Genomic DNA, 16,523 nt, shown 5'->3' on the forward strand with positions numbered 1-16,523 from the left:
ATAAGAGCTCAATAAACATAAAAACATGTTTCAGGTGGATCCGAAGCAGCTTCTAGAGGACGGGATCAGAAAAGAGCTGGTCAAGCGTGTGGCTTATGCTCTGCACAAAGGCCTCATCTTCAACCCCAAAGCCAAAGTGAGCAAACCATTTTGCCTTGTTGAATAATTATATTTCAGTCTTATAATTAAATGCAACCCTGGACCACAAAACCAGTCCTAAGTAGCGTGGATATGTTTGTAGCAATAGCCAAAAATACATGGTATGGGTCAAAAAGATCCGATTTTTCTTTTATGCCAAAATTAAGTAAACATCATGTTCCGTGAAAATAATTTCCTAACATAAATATAAACATAAACTGCATTTTTGATTAGTAATATGCGTTGAAAATCGCCTTTAAAAGGAGTTTGTTTAGAAGTTGATTTCTGATTTCTCTTTTAGCCCAGTGAACTAATGCCAAAGCTGAAGGAAATGGCTGCCACCATGGATGGGTTTTATCGCTCGTTTGAATACATTCAGGATTATGTGAGCATCTACGGCCTGAAGATCTGGCAGGAGGAAGTGTCGCGTATCATCAACTACAACGTAGAGCAGGAGTGTAACAGTTTCCTGAGAACCAAGGTCTTGTCTTTTGGCATTTTATTGACCTCAGATTTAGTTGTTTATTTTTTTGTGTTGATTTAAAGATGGGTTTTTTTCTTTTCAGATTCAAGACTGGCAAAGCGTCTACCAGTCCACCCACATTCCCATTCCTAAGTATCCGTCAGTTGATGAATCCGCCACGTTTATTGGACGTCTTTGCAGGGAAATCCTGAGGATCACAGATCCAAAGTAAGTCAGTACAAAGCGGATTATTTCAGACACTCAAAGCTTAGAGGTTCGAGAGCTAAAAGTCTGAAGAAATGTCACGTTTCTTTGTTTTTTTTTTTTGTGTCAGAATGACGTGTTACATTGATCAGCTGAACACCTGGTACGATTTGAGGACGCATCAGGAAGTGACTAACAACCGACTCTTCTCAGAGATTCAGGACACGCTGGGAACCTTTGGCCTGAACGGACTCGATCGGCTCTTGTGTTTCATGATCGTGAAAGAGCTGCAGGTCAATCTTAATATGATGATTATTATAAATTATTAGGTAATAATTATTGAAACAATTACAAACTATAATCAAATAAAGATGAATTGCATAAATATTTCTAATTTCAAGATGTGTTGCATAATTTAGTAAAGAATTGTAAAAATTAAAATTTTAACAAAAGGTCGAATTCAGGTTAATCAAAAATGTTGTTATAATTAAATATATACACCTTGTCATGTAAATTATAAATAAAATAAAAAATATAATAATAATAATAATAATAATAATAATAATAATAATAGTACAATTTGTAGAAAAAGAAAAAGTGGTTGTTATTATTATTATTATTATTATTATTATTAATACAATTAGTAGTAGTAGTATATTTGTGTAATAACAATAAAAATAATAAAAATACTAATAATAAATTAAAACACTTATAAACTAAATCAACAATGACATGACTGTATCAGAAAATTAATGATTAAATATTTAAAAATTCATACCATTAATAATAATAATCAATTAAAACAATTATAAATGTCACATAAATGATAAATAAAATAAAAATGGTTAATAATAATAGTAATAACAATAATAATAGTGCTAAAATTAGTAGTAGTATTATTGATAAGTAAAATAAAAATATAAAGTGATTATTAATTAATAATAAATTAATAATACTACAATCAATACCATTAGTATTAATAATAATAATCAATTAAAACAATTATAAATGTCACATAAATACTAAATAAAATAGAAATGGTTAATAATAAAAGTAATAATAATAATAGTGATCAAATTAGTAGTAGTAGTATTGATAAGTAAAATAAAAATATAAAGTGATTATTAATTAATAATAAATTAATAATAATAATAATAATAATAATACAATTAGTAGTATTACTAGTATATTAGTATTAATAATAATCTTAATAGTAATAATAAATTAAAATGTTATAAACTGAATCAACAATCATGATTGTATCAGAAATGTAATGATTAAATATTTTAAAATTCATACCATTAATACCTTAATTCTCCCTTTTTACAATAAATGTCACATAAGTGATGAATAAAATAAAATTTAAAAATGGTTATTAATAATAATAGTAACACAATTAGTAGTAATATTATTAATATATTAGTATTATTTCTACTACTACTACTAATAATAACAGTATTAATAAATTAATTACATTATGAATACAAATATGAAGTGAGTCAATCATGATTGTAAAAAAAATTAATGATTAAATAAAAAATGTATATAATGACTTCCATGAAATCTACCTCTTCACAACAAATGTCACATAAATGATTAAATAAAAATAAAATGGAGATAATATTAATAGCAATAACAATAATAATAGTAATAAAATTTGTAGTAGTATTATAAGTTTATTATTATTAATAATAATAAATTAAAACTATTATAAACAATTATAAATTTCCGTAATTGTATATAAAAAAGGTTAATTATTATTATTTTTTTTTAAAATCATACCATGAATACTATGAAATCCTCCACTTCACAATAAATGTCATGTTAATCATAATAATAATAATAATCTGTCTTTGTTTCTCCAATCACAGCATTTTCTGACAGTCCTTCAGAGAAACATCCTGAAGGACAAAGCTGTGGTTGACGTCTTTAAAGCTCTGCTGACGGCTGTCAATCCTGTCAAAGCGATTGTGGGTAGGTGTGTTTGATAGGCTACTTTAAATCTGACACTTATTCCTACAATAAAGATCTTGATATATTTGTCTTTCAGCAAATGCAAGCAAAGTCTACGCAAACGCTGTGGCCAAAACTCAGAAGATCTGGCCAGCGTATCTGGAAGCCATCATGAAGGTTTTTAAATGAGATATTTGTTTTCCATTCATTATGTCTGTCTTTCAGCGTAAATATTCAAAATCAAACCATAATTCTTTGACAGGTGGGTCAGATGCAGATCTTGAGGCAGCAGATAGCCAATGAACTCAACTACTCCTGCAAATTTGACTCGAAGCACCTCGCTGCGGCGCTGGATAATCTGAACAAGTGGGTTTAGAAATGACATTTCTGCCTTATTTATTTCTTAGTACTTTGATAAGTTTCACCTTCTCCCTCGTTGACATTTTCCAATGTAATATTGTTCATTTCCAGGTCTCTGCTGTCTGATATTGAAGCTCATTACCAGTGTCCATCGCTGCCGTATCCTAAAGAGGACAACAATTTACTCTACGAGATCACAGCGTATCTGGAGGCCGCTGGAATCCACAACCCACTCAATAAAGTGAGTGGTGTATATGTGAAATTTGACATTTTCCCAGTAATTATTTTACATTTTTGTCAAATTTCTTGGCCAAATTTTGTCACTTACTTTATTTTTAGTTGCAAAAAATAGCCTCAATTTTACAGTCTGTTGACATAAACCACTTTTTTGCTCCTTTTAGATCTATATCACGACAAAGCGTCTGCCTTACTTTCCCATTGTGAACTTCCTGTTTCTGATCGCTCAGCTGCCAAAACTGCAGTACAACAAAACCCAAGGTTTGTATCTGATTTTCTACAATACCATTCAAATGCTTTGGGATTAGTATGATTTTTGTATGTTTTTGAGATTCCTATGCTCACTAAAGCTGCATATATTTGATTAGGTATACAGTAAGAGCAGTAATATTGTGAAATATTATTACAGTTGTACTCACCCCCTTGTCATCCAAGTCTTTCTTTCTTCAGTCGTAAGGAAATTATGTTTTTTGAGGAAAACATTACAGGATTTCTCTCCATATAATGGACTTCTATGGTGCCCCCGAGTTTGAACTTCCAAAATGCAGCTTCAAAGGGCTCTAAACTATCCCAGCCGAGGAAATAAGGGTCTTATCTAGCAAAACGATTGGTTATTTAAAAAAAAAAAACAAACAAAAAAAAAAAAAACAGTTTTTATACTTTTTAACCTCAAATGCTCGTCTTGTCTAGCTCTGTGTGTACTCTGTGTAGAGATTAGAAAGTATATAAGTTATTTATATTTTTAGAAAATAACTGATCGTTTCGCTAGATAAGAACCTTCTTCCTCGGCCGGGATCATTTAGAGCCCTTTGAAGCTGCATTTAAACTGCATTTTGGAAGTTCAAACTCAGGAGCACCATAGAAGTCCATTATATGGAGAGAAATCCTGAAACGTTTTCCTCAAAAAAACACAATTTCTTTACGACTGAAAAAAGAAAGACATGAACATCTTGGATGACAAGGGGGTGAGTACATTATTTGTAAATTCTTGTTCTGAAAGCGAACTATTTCTTTAATAAACAAGGGGAAAAAGTCTTACTAACCTCCAACTTTAAACAGTAGTTTATGTAAAAAATGACAGCAAACATTAAGGTCCTGCTGGTGTGGTTTTGATGGAAGAGGTGTTTGTTTTGTCAGGCATGACGTGCAGGAAGGCGGCGGATCCGGTGGATTGGGCTCCTCTGGTTTTGGGTCTCCTGACGCTTCTCAAACAGTTTCACTCCAGATACACTGAACAGTTCCTGGCTCTGATTGGACAGTTTATTCGCTCCATAATGGAGCAGTGCACCAGGTACCTCACTTCAGTATACTATGTGACAATAGAGGAGCAAAAATAAAAATATGCAAATTGCAAAAATATTTTTTAAATATAAAAAAGGACCTTTAATATTTTATTTTTTTAGTTTAGTTTTTTAGAAAAAATATATATAGAGTAAAATTGTAGAATTTCTTTTTTAATAAAATATAATATTTAATTAAGTTATGTTTATAAAATAATAGTTTTATCTGCATAAAGGCTGTACAACAAGTACTTCATTGCTGTGTAAATAAGATTTACTATTAAATTGTTCATTAATTATTTAATAGCTAATTCTAATTGTTATAACTAAATAAAATTATAATATAAATGACATTAAACTATTCAAATAACATGAATCCAAAAGTATGCAAGATGCTGCTGGGGTGTGAAGTCTTTGAATCGGTGCTCTTTGGTCACGGGAATCTTTACATATCTTCAAAAAAACTCATCAAACCAAGGCACTCAAAAATCTTCTTAGTAAGAATAAAAAGCCTTTATTCACATGGCTTTGCAATTAAAAACATCTAACATGCACCGACGTGTTGCGGCTAACTTGCCTTCATCAGGGTGTCAGTTTGCAAACACACTCAGAGTCCATTTAAACAATCAATTTATCACATGACATGTGAATAAAGGCTTTTTATTCTTACTAAGAAGATTTTTGAGTGCCTTGGTTTGATGAGTTTTATTCAAATAACATTTTTTGCATTATGGTGTAAAGATGTATACAATAAATTTATTTATATATATATATATATATATATATATATATATATATATATATATATATATTCTTAAAGTTGGGTTGGGAGCTGGGTCTATACTACGCAAGCTATGATGACTTTCACCTTGATATTTTAGCGCGGATGTATACCTAGCCGAATTGCACTGTAGGGGCGAGAAGAGTCTTCGAACCTGTGTGTATGTCTACTGTGAAATTACCACATCTAACGAGACGTGCTAACATAGATGCAGCTATGAAGCCGCCGGGTTTGCTTCAGGGCAGGGGCGTTGCTAGACCCTTTTTACTGGGGCACGTGCGTGAGTTATAATTTACTTTGATAATCCCGAAATAAAGACATTAAACTATATGCAACAACTGAATTGACGCTTCTAAAAGCAACGCAGTTTAATGGAAGACTATGTACGCAGAAATCCATGCCCGTGCGCGTCTGTGTATTTAACGGCAATGCGCACGTCACTCAGCCTTTTACGCAGAAGTACATGCAGTGTAGGAATAGTTGGTCACACAAGTTTGTATAGTTAATTGTGTTGTAAATGCAATTGTCAAGCAGTTTGTGATGCATTTTGGAAACAGGAGATGAGCGCCTGATCTAATGCGCCACCTGGCTTGAGAAACCCGTTCTCAAAGACTTACTTTTAGTCATTATTTGGGTAGCACACATATTCTGAATGCCTTCGGCAGAATTCAAATTAGCCATTTTAATCTAGATTAATCTAGATTAATTCCAAGATTACAGTGAGATTAATCTAGATAAAAAAAAATTAATCTATGCCCACCACTAATATGTGACCCTGGATCACAAAACCAGTCATAAGTTTAAATTTTACAAAACTGAGATGTATAAATAATATGAAAGCTCAATAAATAAGCTTTCTATTGATGTATGGTTTGTTAGGATAGGACAATATTTGGCTGAGATACAACTATATGAAAATCTGGAATCTGAGGGTGAAAAAAATCAAAATACTGAGAAAATCACCTTTAAAGTTGTCCAAATTAGGTTCTTAACTATGCATATTACTAATCAAAAATTACATTTTGATATATTTACAGTAGGAATTTTACAAAAAAATCTTCATGGAACCTGATCTTTACTTAATTTCCTAATGATTTTTGGCATAAAAGAAAAATCAATCATTTTGAACCATACGATGTATTTTTGGCTGTTGCTACAAATATACCCCAGCGACTTAAGACTGGTTTTGTGGTCCAGGGTCACATATATAGTGTACAATAATACAAAATATAAAACATTTATAATATGATCTTTTTTATAATCTACATATAGGCAGTACAACAAATATTCAATTAAAGCAAGGCATAATTTGTTCTCTGATTTTAGTATGGAAGCCAGTTTCGCTACTAAAAAAAAAAAAAAGGTAATTGCAACTTTTTATCTCGCAGTTCTGAGTTTATAACTTGTAGTTGCCAATTTATATCATGCAATTCTGAGGAAAAAGTCAGAATTGAAAGATGTGAACTCACAGTTCTGACTTTTTTTCTCAAAATTGTGAGATTTAAACAATTCTGAGGTAATATAAACTCGCAATTCTGAAAAAAATATCTTTTTTTCCTCTCCATATTGGAAGATATATATCTCACAATTGTGACTCTCAAAATTCTAAGAAAAAAAGTCTGCAAGATATAAACTCGCAATTGCAAGAAAACAGTCAGAATTGTGAGATACAAACTCACAGTTCTGAGAAAAAAAAGTCAGAACTGTGAGCTAATATCCCGCAATTCTGACTGTATCACTCGTAGTTGCAAATTTATATCTTGCACTTCTGAGAAAAAGTCAGAATTGCAAGTTGTAAACTCACAGTTCTGACTTTTTTTCTCAAAATTGTGAGATTTAAACATGCAATTGCAAGTTATTAAGTCAAAATTGTGAGATATAAACTCGCAATTCTGAGAAAATATCACTCTTTTTTTCCCTCTCAGTAATGGACATTGTATCTCGCAATTGTGAATTTATATCTCAAAATGATGAGAAAAAAGTCTGCAAGATATAAACTCGCAATTGCATAAAAAAAGTCAGAATTGTGAGATGCAAACTCACAATTTTGAGAAAAAAAAGTCAGAACTGTGAGCCAATATCCCGCAATTCTGACTTTATAACTCGTAGTTGCAAATTTATATCTTGCACTTCTGAGAAAAAGTCAGAATTACAAGTTGTAAACTCACACTTCTGACTTTTTTTTTCTCAAAATTGCAAGTTATTAAGTCAGAATTATGAGATGTAAACTTGCAATTCTGAGAAAGTATCTTTTTTTCCCTCTCAGTAGTGGACATTATATCTCGCAATTGTGACTGTGTCTCAAAATGTTGAGAAAAAAAGCTGGAAAGAGCTGCAAGATATGAACTTGCAATTGCAAGAAAACAATCAGAATTGTGAGATACAAACTCAATTCTGAGAAAAAAGTCAGAACTGTGAGCTAAGGGTAGAGGCTACAGGGTTTATTTCAGCGTGATAGCAACAGAAGTGTTTAACAGTGTCTCTGTTCCTCACAGTCAGAAGATTCCAGATATGCCTTCAGATGTAGTCGGAGCATTAATGTTTCTGGAGGACTATGTGCGTTACACTAAACTGCCCAGAAAGGTAGGAAATATTCCCATCAGATTTTATTCCTTTTTTAAAGACACATATTTTACAACATTAAAAATGTCTTTCCTTTCTCAGGTTGCAGAGGCTCATGTGCCAAGTTTCATTTTCGATGAGTTCAGGACTGTGCTGTAAATGTGCCTGTGATAATGTCAAATCATATTTGATTTCATTTGCCTTTCTCTTAAAGCACTAATGAAATTCATTAGCATTTTTAACAATTCATTTTTAAAACACGATCATCTTTTGTAGCTGTTACTCACCTGATGTCTCTACTGGTGTAATAAATGCCATATGTGTATGTTTTGATATAACTTTCTAAAACATTTACACACTTTTGAAGAATGAATCATCTCTAACAACCTCTCCAGATTTATTGTCATAAAATGGTGGCAACAGCAATAAGATAAAAGATTATTTTGTGAATGTGGTTATTGGTTTAACTGTTATCCAGAATTATTTTGAAACTGAACACAAGAACACAGGAGACACGGTTTGAATGAAAGTTTTACTTTTATCTTAAATATATTACAATACTGAATGGATACTGTATGAAAAAATGAGCATTTAGCATTTTAATTGTCAGTCTATGTACAGCACACAATGAACAAAAACAGCCATGAAGATCTATGAATACCAACACTGTGTACACGCTCAGATGCCAACACAACAGAAACAACAAAGAGTGTGACAGCGGCTGTCTGCGCATAAGGCATGAAAAACACAAAGTACAGCTGCAAAAAAAAATCACTTCCAGAAAACGCTGTCCTGGATTTCAATATGCTTGTGTGTGAGAGAGATCGATGGAAGCCCGTTTCCGCCACTGCATTTTTTTTTTCTCAGAATTGTGAGATTTAAACTCACTATTGCAAGTTATAAATCATAATTGCGAGATTAAAAACACGTAATTATGACTTTTTTCCCTCAGAGTTGACAGATATAAAGTCCAATTTTAAGTGGAAAAAAGACTTCTGTTCTTGCAGTTTTGTTACAAAGTCAGAATCGCGAAATATAAACTTGCAAATCTGAGAAGAAAAAAGTCAGACTTGCGAGATATATACTTGCAATTCTAAGAAAACTTTTCTGACTTTTTTTCTCAGAATTGCGAAATGTAAACTGTTAGAAAAAAGTCAGAATTGTGAGAAAATGTTGCAATGACTGTTTTTATTCATAGCGCAATATAAAGTCGCAATTGCAAATTATAAAGGCAAGAAACTTGCAATTCTGACTTTTTTCTTTCAAATGCCAATTTGTATCTTGCATTTTTTTTTCTCACAATTTTGACGTTTCTCAAAATTGTGCGATATAAAGTCCAATTCTGAAGGGGAAAAAAATATAACCTTGCAATTCTGAAAAATAAAAGTCTTGATATTGATCTTATATCTTACAATTCTGACTTTATTTTTCAGAATTGCGTTTTTTTTTTTTTTTAGAATTGCAAGGGTGTCTCACAATTGACAAGTTTATATTATGCAAATCTAAGAAATCAGAATCGCAAAATGTAAACTTACTATTGCAAGAAAAACATCAAAACTGTAAGATAAAATGTCGCAATGACTTTTTTTTATTCATGGTGCAATATAAAGTCACAATTGCAAGAATTTGCAAGAAACTTGCAATTCTGACCAATTTGTCTCGCAACTTTGATTTTTCTCAGAATTGTGAAACAAAATTCCAATTTTGAGGGGGAAAAAGACTGTTATAAAAGTGTTATAAAGTCAGAAATAAAAAATATTAACTTGCAATTCTGAAAAAAGTCATATCTTGTAACTCTGACTTTATCACTCCAATTGTGAATTTATATGTAATTCTGAGAAAAAAAGTCAGAATCGCGAAATGTAAACTTACTATTGCAAGAAAAACATTAAAATTGTAAGATAAAATGTTGCAATGACTTTTTTTATTCATGGTGCAATATAAAGTCACAATTGCAAATTATAAACTCACAATTGCAAGAATTTGCAAGAAACTTGCAATTCTGACCAATTTGTGTCTCGCAACTTGGAAAAAAGTCAGAATTGTGAGCTTCTATCTTGTAACTCTGACTTTATCACTCCAATTGTGAATTTATATCGTAATTCTGAGAAAAAAGTCAGAATTGCGAAATGTAAACTCGCAACTGTGAGAAAAAAGTCTTAAGTATTTTGAGATAAAATATCGTAATGAGCTTTTTTGTATTTTTTATTCGGTGGCGGAAACGAGCTTCCATGGATATCACTATAGAAGCTTGTTTCCACCATAAATAAATAAAATTATTTATTTTTCTTGCCCTTCTAAAGGAAAAACCTCAGACCAGTGAGAAATTGTTTTCCCAAAAATAAAAATAAAAAGTCAGAAAGTCATACTTAATTTTTTTTCCTCACAATTCTGAGAGGGAAAAAAGTCCTTTTTTAAATGTTTTATTCTGTAACGAAAAAATACAACTGAAAGTCAGTTTAAATCCTGCAATTTCAACATTTTCCTCAAAATTCTGAGAAAAAAAGAACGACTTGCGCAAAATAAAGTCAGAAATTTTGGTAAGAAAATTGAACCTTTTTTAAAGATTTTTTTAAAAATTTCACTTGTTTGTGAGAAAAAGCAATTCTCTTTATTATCATAATTACTTCAATTATCATTATTCTATGGCAAAAAGGGCTTACATAGATCTCAGTGTGTGAAAATATGAATTTTCATAAATACATTCGTAGGTATTTTGGTTGTGTCTTTCAACCAGGGATCAATGTGCTGAGACGCCCAATGAATCGATTAATCTGACTGGCATCTGACTTGAGTTTGACCGACTCGATTATTCCAGTACAAGTGTGCATTTGTTTTGGACAGGTCAGGGTCACAGTGAGCAGAGAGTATTGCTTCAGATGATCAGTTCTTACAAACCAAAAGAAATTATACTGAGTTAAGTTTGTGTTCTTTGTGTGAGTTCAGTCTCCTGGCGGTGTGTTTAAACTGCAAATACAAACACAGAAACAGTGTCCCACGTGATGTACAAAGGCGACCTGTTAACGTTACATGAAAGAAAAACCTCATTTGCACAAAACCTATTGTGGTATTAATCATTCTAAAGCACTTAATTGTCGGCAGGGTTAAATATGTACAAGTAGTAATACTGGGGAGGGGGAAAAGACTTTACAAAGTTACCTTAAAAATACTTCATATGCATCATGGCGATGTAACGGGACGTTATTCGTGGATTACAGGCAGAGTGCAAAAATTCAGTGCCGACAGGTCGAACGCACAGCGGACTATGTACAGATGAAAACTGCCATTACTAATACAATACTGACCAGAAGTAGGCGACCCGTGATCAGAGGGTTACTGCAGCGTCAAGAGTGTCATGCTGTAAACAAACGTCTACCGAAATCAGAAACCTGTGATTATGGGTTCATAACTGCAAATATACATGTTTTTCAGGGCCAATGTGTTTAAAATCTCCTCCCTAAACCTCATAAATCATCAAAGAAATATGTTTAGTCTTACATTCACACATCTCCGGGGTTTTAGTTAATATTAGTTCAGTCTCTCATATAAAACCAGACAGTCATGACATGGATTTCCTTCAGTTCTTGCAATTCGCGTTCGCTTTATCCACCTTTTGATCAAAAACAATGCAGAAGTAAGCTATTTTTTTAATGTGCGAGCTTTCCGATTCATCAGAATAACAAAACGCAACTATTTGTGCTATGGACCAGTATTTGCGATTAAGATGCTAAATTAAAGTTTGCAATATTATGCATCATAACACTGTTTTGTTTAGTTCCCCAAAAGCGCGGCCATATTGACAATACTCGATGTAAACAACAGCAATGATTGTATGGTTAATGCAGTACTGAATATGTTGTTCTGCTAAATGATGCTGTCTAAACCATGGAAGAAATGTGTGGAAGCTGCTAAATCATATGGAGAATGACTTAGTAAGCAGCAAAGGGCATAAACTAAAGTTAATAGGTGGTAAAGATACGTACAAGCAGTATTAATTAGGATATTAGCCTACTATTTCACATACCTGACCGGAAATGATAGCCTAAGCTGCCATATGAACACGAATGTTGTCAAGATTCTTGCTCTGGAAATCCTGCTTTAGTTTGGCCAACCACAAACGCCTTTAGTTCCTCAGAGTTTTTTGCACTCTTCTTCTTGATTTGTTATAACTTTTGGCAGTCTATAGCCTACTCCAAATGATTTTCCTGATTAGATTACAGGCCAAAACATTACAGTAACTGGCCATTTTCAGAGCAATAATCAGCAAATATACAAGTTTCGTTTCATTGTTTATGTTCTTTGCTGCCAATATGGCCGATAGATGACACGTCTTGAAAACACTCTATAACCAGGCTGACACCGGAAAACTCACACATTCTGTTGAAAAATGTCCGTGCCCGCTCTTGAAATAATAAGGTGGATAGCTGACAAGCAAATCTGTTCCTGTTGTTTTCGTGAATGCAGCATGTTAGCCAAGTACCCAAAACAATCAGCTAAAATCACATTCCTTACGCTTACGAGAGAATTATATAAATAACGTGAGATGAAGATGCTAAGACAATGACAGAATTACATTCGGCTGTGAGCATGAGGGAAAAACTCATTAGAAACACCAACAGAGACAAACTAAGGCCTTGTGCACGTTACAATTCAAAAGCTCATTTCATTTCAATTTCTCTCCTGTTGACGTAGAATTTTAAATTGCAAGTCGATACACTACCACAGACTTTTAAAGTTGTGGTGAAATTGATTCCTTGTATGTTGTTAACAATTGTGAACAATACGTCCATGTATCATTTAATTGTTTTTTGTAAAGAATAAAATGAAGAGGTGATTGTGACTTTTTATCTCATAATTCTGAGTTAATATCTCACAATTGTGACCCTTGATCACAAAAGCAGCTTTAAGTAGCATGGGTATATTTGTAGCAATAGCCAACAATACATAGTATGGGTCAAAATTATTTTTTTTTTAATGCCAAAAATCATTATGATATTAATTAAAGATCATGTTAAGATATTTTGTAAATTTCCTACCGTAAGCATATATCAAAACTTCATTTTTTATTAGCAATATGCATTGCAAAGAACTGAATTTGCTTTATTAAAATAATTGATTCTTTTTGTTAAAGACTTTGTCTAGTTTTTCAGAGTGCGAACCATCTACAGTCTCTTCTATACTTTATTGGTTTTCACGCACCTGGGGCCTCATTTATAAAGACTTGCGTAGAAACCATCCTTGATTTTATCTAAGAACTTTTCTGATTTGATCGTAAGAGCGATTCAGAGAAAACGAACGTACCACGAAATCCATGCGTACGCCAGTCATTCGGATATAAATCACAAATGATCGTGGAATTGTGTGCAGCTGAATGTTCCGCCGTCGAAACGCCCCTGCTTAATTAATTAACATATAAAATGAGCTCATTCCTAAAGCAAAAACTCTGTGACAATGGCAAGTAAAAAGGAGCGCAAGAAATCAAATTATAGTGAGGCTGAACTATCTGCAATACCAGGCATTACCACAAGGAAACGGTCGTACGCCAAGCTGGAATCTGACGTGGAGATAAGTACTTTTCCACGTCAAAGACGGTTTTTATAAATCTGTACTTTGACGTGGATTTGATCGTACGAACACTCTAAGATCAAATCAGTGCGTAAGAAAGTTTTATAAATGAGGCCCCAGGACTTACAATTAGCCTTCATCTGAGCGCAACAATATTTCCTTGTCTTCAAAGAACTGAATTTGGACAACTTTAAAAGCGATTTTCTCAATATTTAGATTTTTTTGCACCCTCAGATTCTGGATTTTCCAATAGCTGTATCTCAACAAACCATACATCAATGGAGAGCTTATTTATTCAGCTTTCAGTTAATTTATAAATCTCCATTTTAAAAAAGATGTTGTCAGACCAGGGTTGCCAGGTTTTCACAGCAAAACCCTCCTAATTGCTACTCAAAACTCGCATTTCAGAGGGGGTCCCCCATTGAAAATCACGTTCTGACTGGGAAAAATAAAGGTTTTTTGGTGGGGTTCCCCTGGCAAAATCTGCATCCCAGGGGCTGAATATCACACTATTGGAGTGGCTTCAACCTGCGGACATTAAAAACAACCAGGGGCAACAGATAAGTAGCCCAATTTTGTGGGAAAACCTTTGACTTGGCAACACCTGGTAGGAACGTAAAGTCCATGTAATGCCTAGGACGAGACTTTCAGTTCATTATCCACTATAGGGAAATAACAAGAAGAATAACAACGTGCAGTAAACAAAACTTTTTGTACTACAAACCAGTGTGCTCATAATTAAGATAACACATTAAAGTAATATGGTAAGACACACCAACCTGCAATATCAAGTAGCTAAACAAGCTGTTTTGCACAGCTAAAAATAGCTGGACGCAGATGAGACCGGAAGCCAGACTCAGAAAATTTACAAATGCCTGTGACCGTTCTTATGGGGAAAAAAAGGTGGATATGAAATATGTGTTCTGAGTTTGTCACATTACAGAAAAATTTTATTAACCACCTAGCCACCTATAAAAAAAACATCAAGTAATTAAAATAAGTTATCAAAATCTTGAAAAAAATAAGCTGTACTTTCTGCTCTCAAATGCTGGGGGCGTGGCCGCTGTCATAACTTAAAGGGATAGTTCACCCAAAAATGAAAATTTGATGTTTATCTGCTTACCCCCAGGGCATCCAAGATGTAGGTGACTTTGTTTTCTCAGCAGAACACAAACGAAGATTTTTAACGAAAACCGGTGCTGTCTGCCAGCCATATAACAACATGCACAGACAAATCCAAATTACACCCTGCGGCTCGTGACGATACATTGATGTCCTAAGACACGAAAGGATTGTTTTTTGTGAAAAACTGAACAGTATTTATATCATTTTTTACCTTTGCAAGCCACGTCCATCTGTCCTGAGCACAAGCTCATCATCCAGCTCGTTTCACGTGTACGCGCTCTGGCGTAGTATACGCAAACGTATATGTAAACATTGAGTGTCGTATACATGCGACAGATCGCTTCCGGTGTTTGCGTATACTACGCCAGAGTGCGTTCACATCTCACGAGCCGGATGCTAAACTTGTGCTCAGGACAGATGGACGTGGCTGTGTTTCAAAGGTAAAAATTTATATTAATACTGTTCAGTTTTTCGCAAAAACCAATCGTTTCGTGTCTTACGACATCAATGTGTCGTCACAAGTCGCAGGGTGTAATTTGGATTTGTCTGTGCATGTTTTTGTTTACTTTTAAAGGTCTGCACCGGTTTGAGTTAAAAATCTTCGTTTGTGTTTTTCTGAGAAAACAAAGTCACCTACATCTTGGATGCCCTGGGGGTAAGCAGATAAACATCAAATTTTCATTTTTGGGTGAACTATCCCTTTAAAGGTAATTAAGTTTAACTCCATAATTCAGTACTAAATAGTTCACAGTCTTTGTAATATGTTTTCAGCAAAACATTTCTAACATTTATGTGTTCAAAAGCAATTCTCTTAATTGCTTTTACGCTGACTTTAAATCTCCACCGATTATATCCAGAGATGGAGACCAACTGGCTCTGCAGCGAATCGGTTTTAGCATCTTTTCTCAATCTGAAAGAAATATGCTCATTACAATAGCAGCAATGTGCTACTATGATCTGGGACTAATGCAGAAATCATGAAATGAGGCTTCTGTCTCGTAACATGCACTAGGCTTGAGATGGATTCCTTAAATTTAGAAAGACAATCACAGGACAGACACTCTAAAGCAGAAGAAAACTTTCGCCACGCTCTCCACAACCAAATATCAAAACTGAAAAATACTACTTTCACATTTCACTCTGAATTATATGACATATGTACAAAATTCTCTGAGAAAAGATGAACGGGACCGGGTGACGTTCTGGTGAAGTGGACATGGGGGTTTCAAATTAGATTGAATCTTACCAGCCTACGAAGCTGTCCTTCAATACATGCGGCACCCTTGAGTGAAAGATCTTAAAACATTTGTACATCGTTACACTACAAGGAATCGATAAACATGTTTTCTCATGCATACAGCAGTAGGTTCTACAGTGACAGCGTGCGTTCAAAACAATAGTTAACTTCCTGCTCCTGCATGAGCTTCTTGCACCTGGGCAACAAGGGCACCAATCACAAGACAGCATGTGTTTGGAGGCGGGGCGGGCCGTGTGTGGGGTCACGAGAGGGGGCGGGGTTTAACGAGGGCACGAGTGGCTGCTGTTGTCTCTGTATCTGCTCAGCACGGCTGGCATTCCGGGTTTGTCTCGTGATGAAATCGTGTTCCTGAGTCCTGGTAACGAATGACAGCAGGAATGGGAATCTGATAGCGCTCTCCGCAACGTCAAGGGTAAGACGGCTCCACGCCACAAATGCTGAACAGACATAGGAGGAGACCATACCCAACTCTTCCATTCACTCGTCCCTTGTTTCTCCATTTGAATTCCTTGTTTTCTTAATGGTTTCGTTTTCTCATTCATACAAAAGCAGAGGAAAATCCTTACGGAGTTTTGCAGACCAGTTTGAGGAGTTCTT

The 16,523-nt window shown here is 34.0% G+C and overlaps 1 protein-coding gene across 1 annotated transcript in view; it reads left to right on the forward strand.

Annotated features, from left to right (window-relative positions):
• The window catches only part of washc5 (WASH complex subunit 5), a 25,395-nt gene extending 15,021 nt beyond the window's left edge, over nucleotides 1-10,374 (forward strand). Inside the window, exons 15-26 of the mRNA XM_073847751.1 lie at nucleotides 6-136; nucleotides 440-619; nucleotides 705-829; nucleotides 936-1,098; nucleotides 2,677-2,779; nucleotides 2,856-2,935; nucleotides 3,021-3,124; nucleotides 3,230-3,359; nucleotides 3,520-3,616; nucleotides 4,493-4,646; nucleotides 7,912-7,999; nucleotides 8,081-10,374. Coding sequence (XP_073703852.1) covers nucleotides 6-136; nucleotides 440-619; nucleotides 705-829; nucleotides 936-1,098; nucleotides 2,677-2,779; nucleotides 2,856-2,935; nucleotides 3,021-3,124; nucleotides 3,230-3,359; nucleotides 3,520-3,616; nucleotides 4,493-4,646; nucleotides 7,912-7,999; nucleotides 8,081-8,137 — 1,412 coding nt within the window. The 3' untranslated portion in view covers nucleotides 8,138-10,374. The remainder of the gene's footprint in view (nucleotides 1-5; nucleotides 137-439; nucleotides 620-704; nucleotides 830-935; nucleotides 1,099-2,676; nucleotides 2,780-2,855; nucleotides 2,936-3,020; nucleotides 3,125-3,229; nucleotides 3,360-3,519; nucleotides 3,617-4,492; nucleotides 4,647-7,911; nucleotides 8,000-8,080) is intronic.
• The last annotated feature ends 6,149 nt before the right edge of the window (nucleotides 10,375-16,523 follow it).

Source organism: Garra rufa, chromosome 9, assembly GCF_049309525.1.
Source record: "Garra rufa chromosome 9, GarRuf1.0, whole genome shotgun sequence".
NCBI classification, from domain to species: Eukaryota; Metazoa; Chordata; class Actinopteri; order Cypriniformes; family Cyprinidae; genus Garra; species Garra rufa.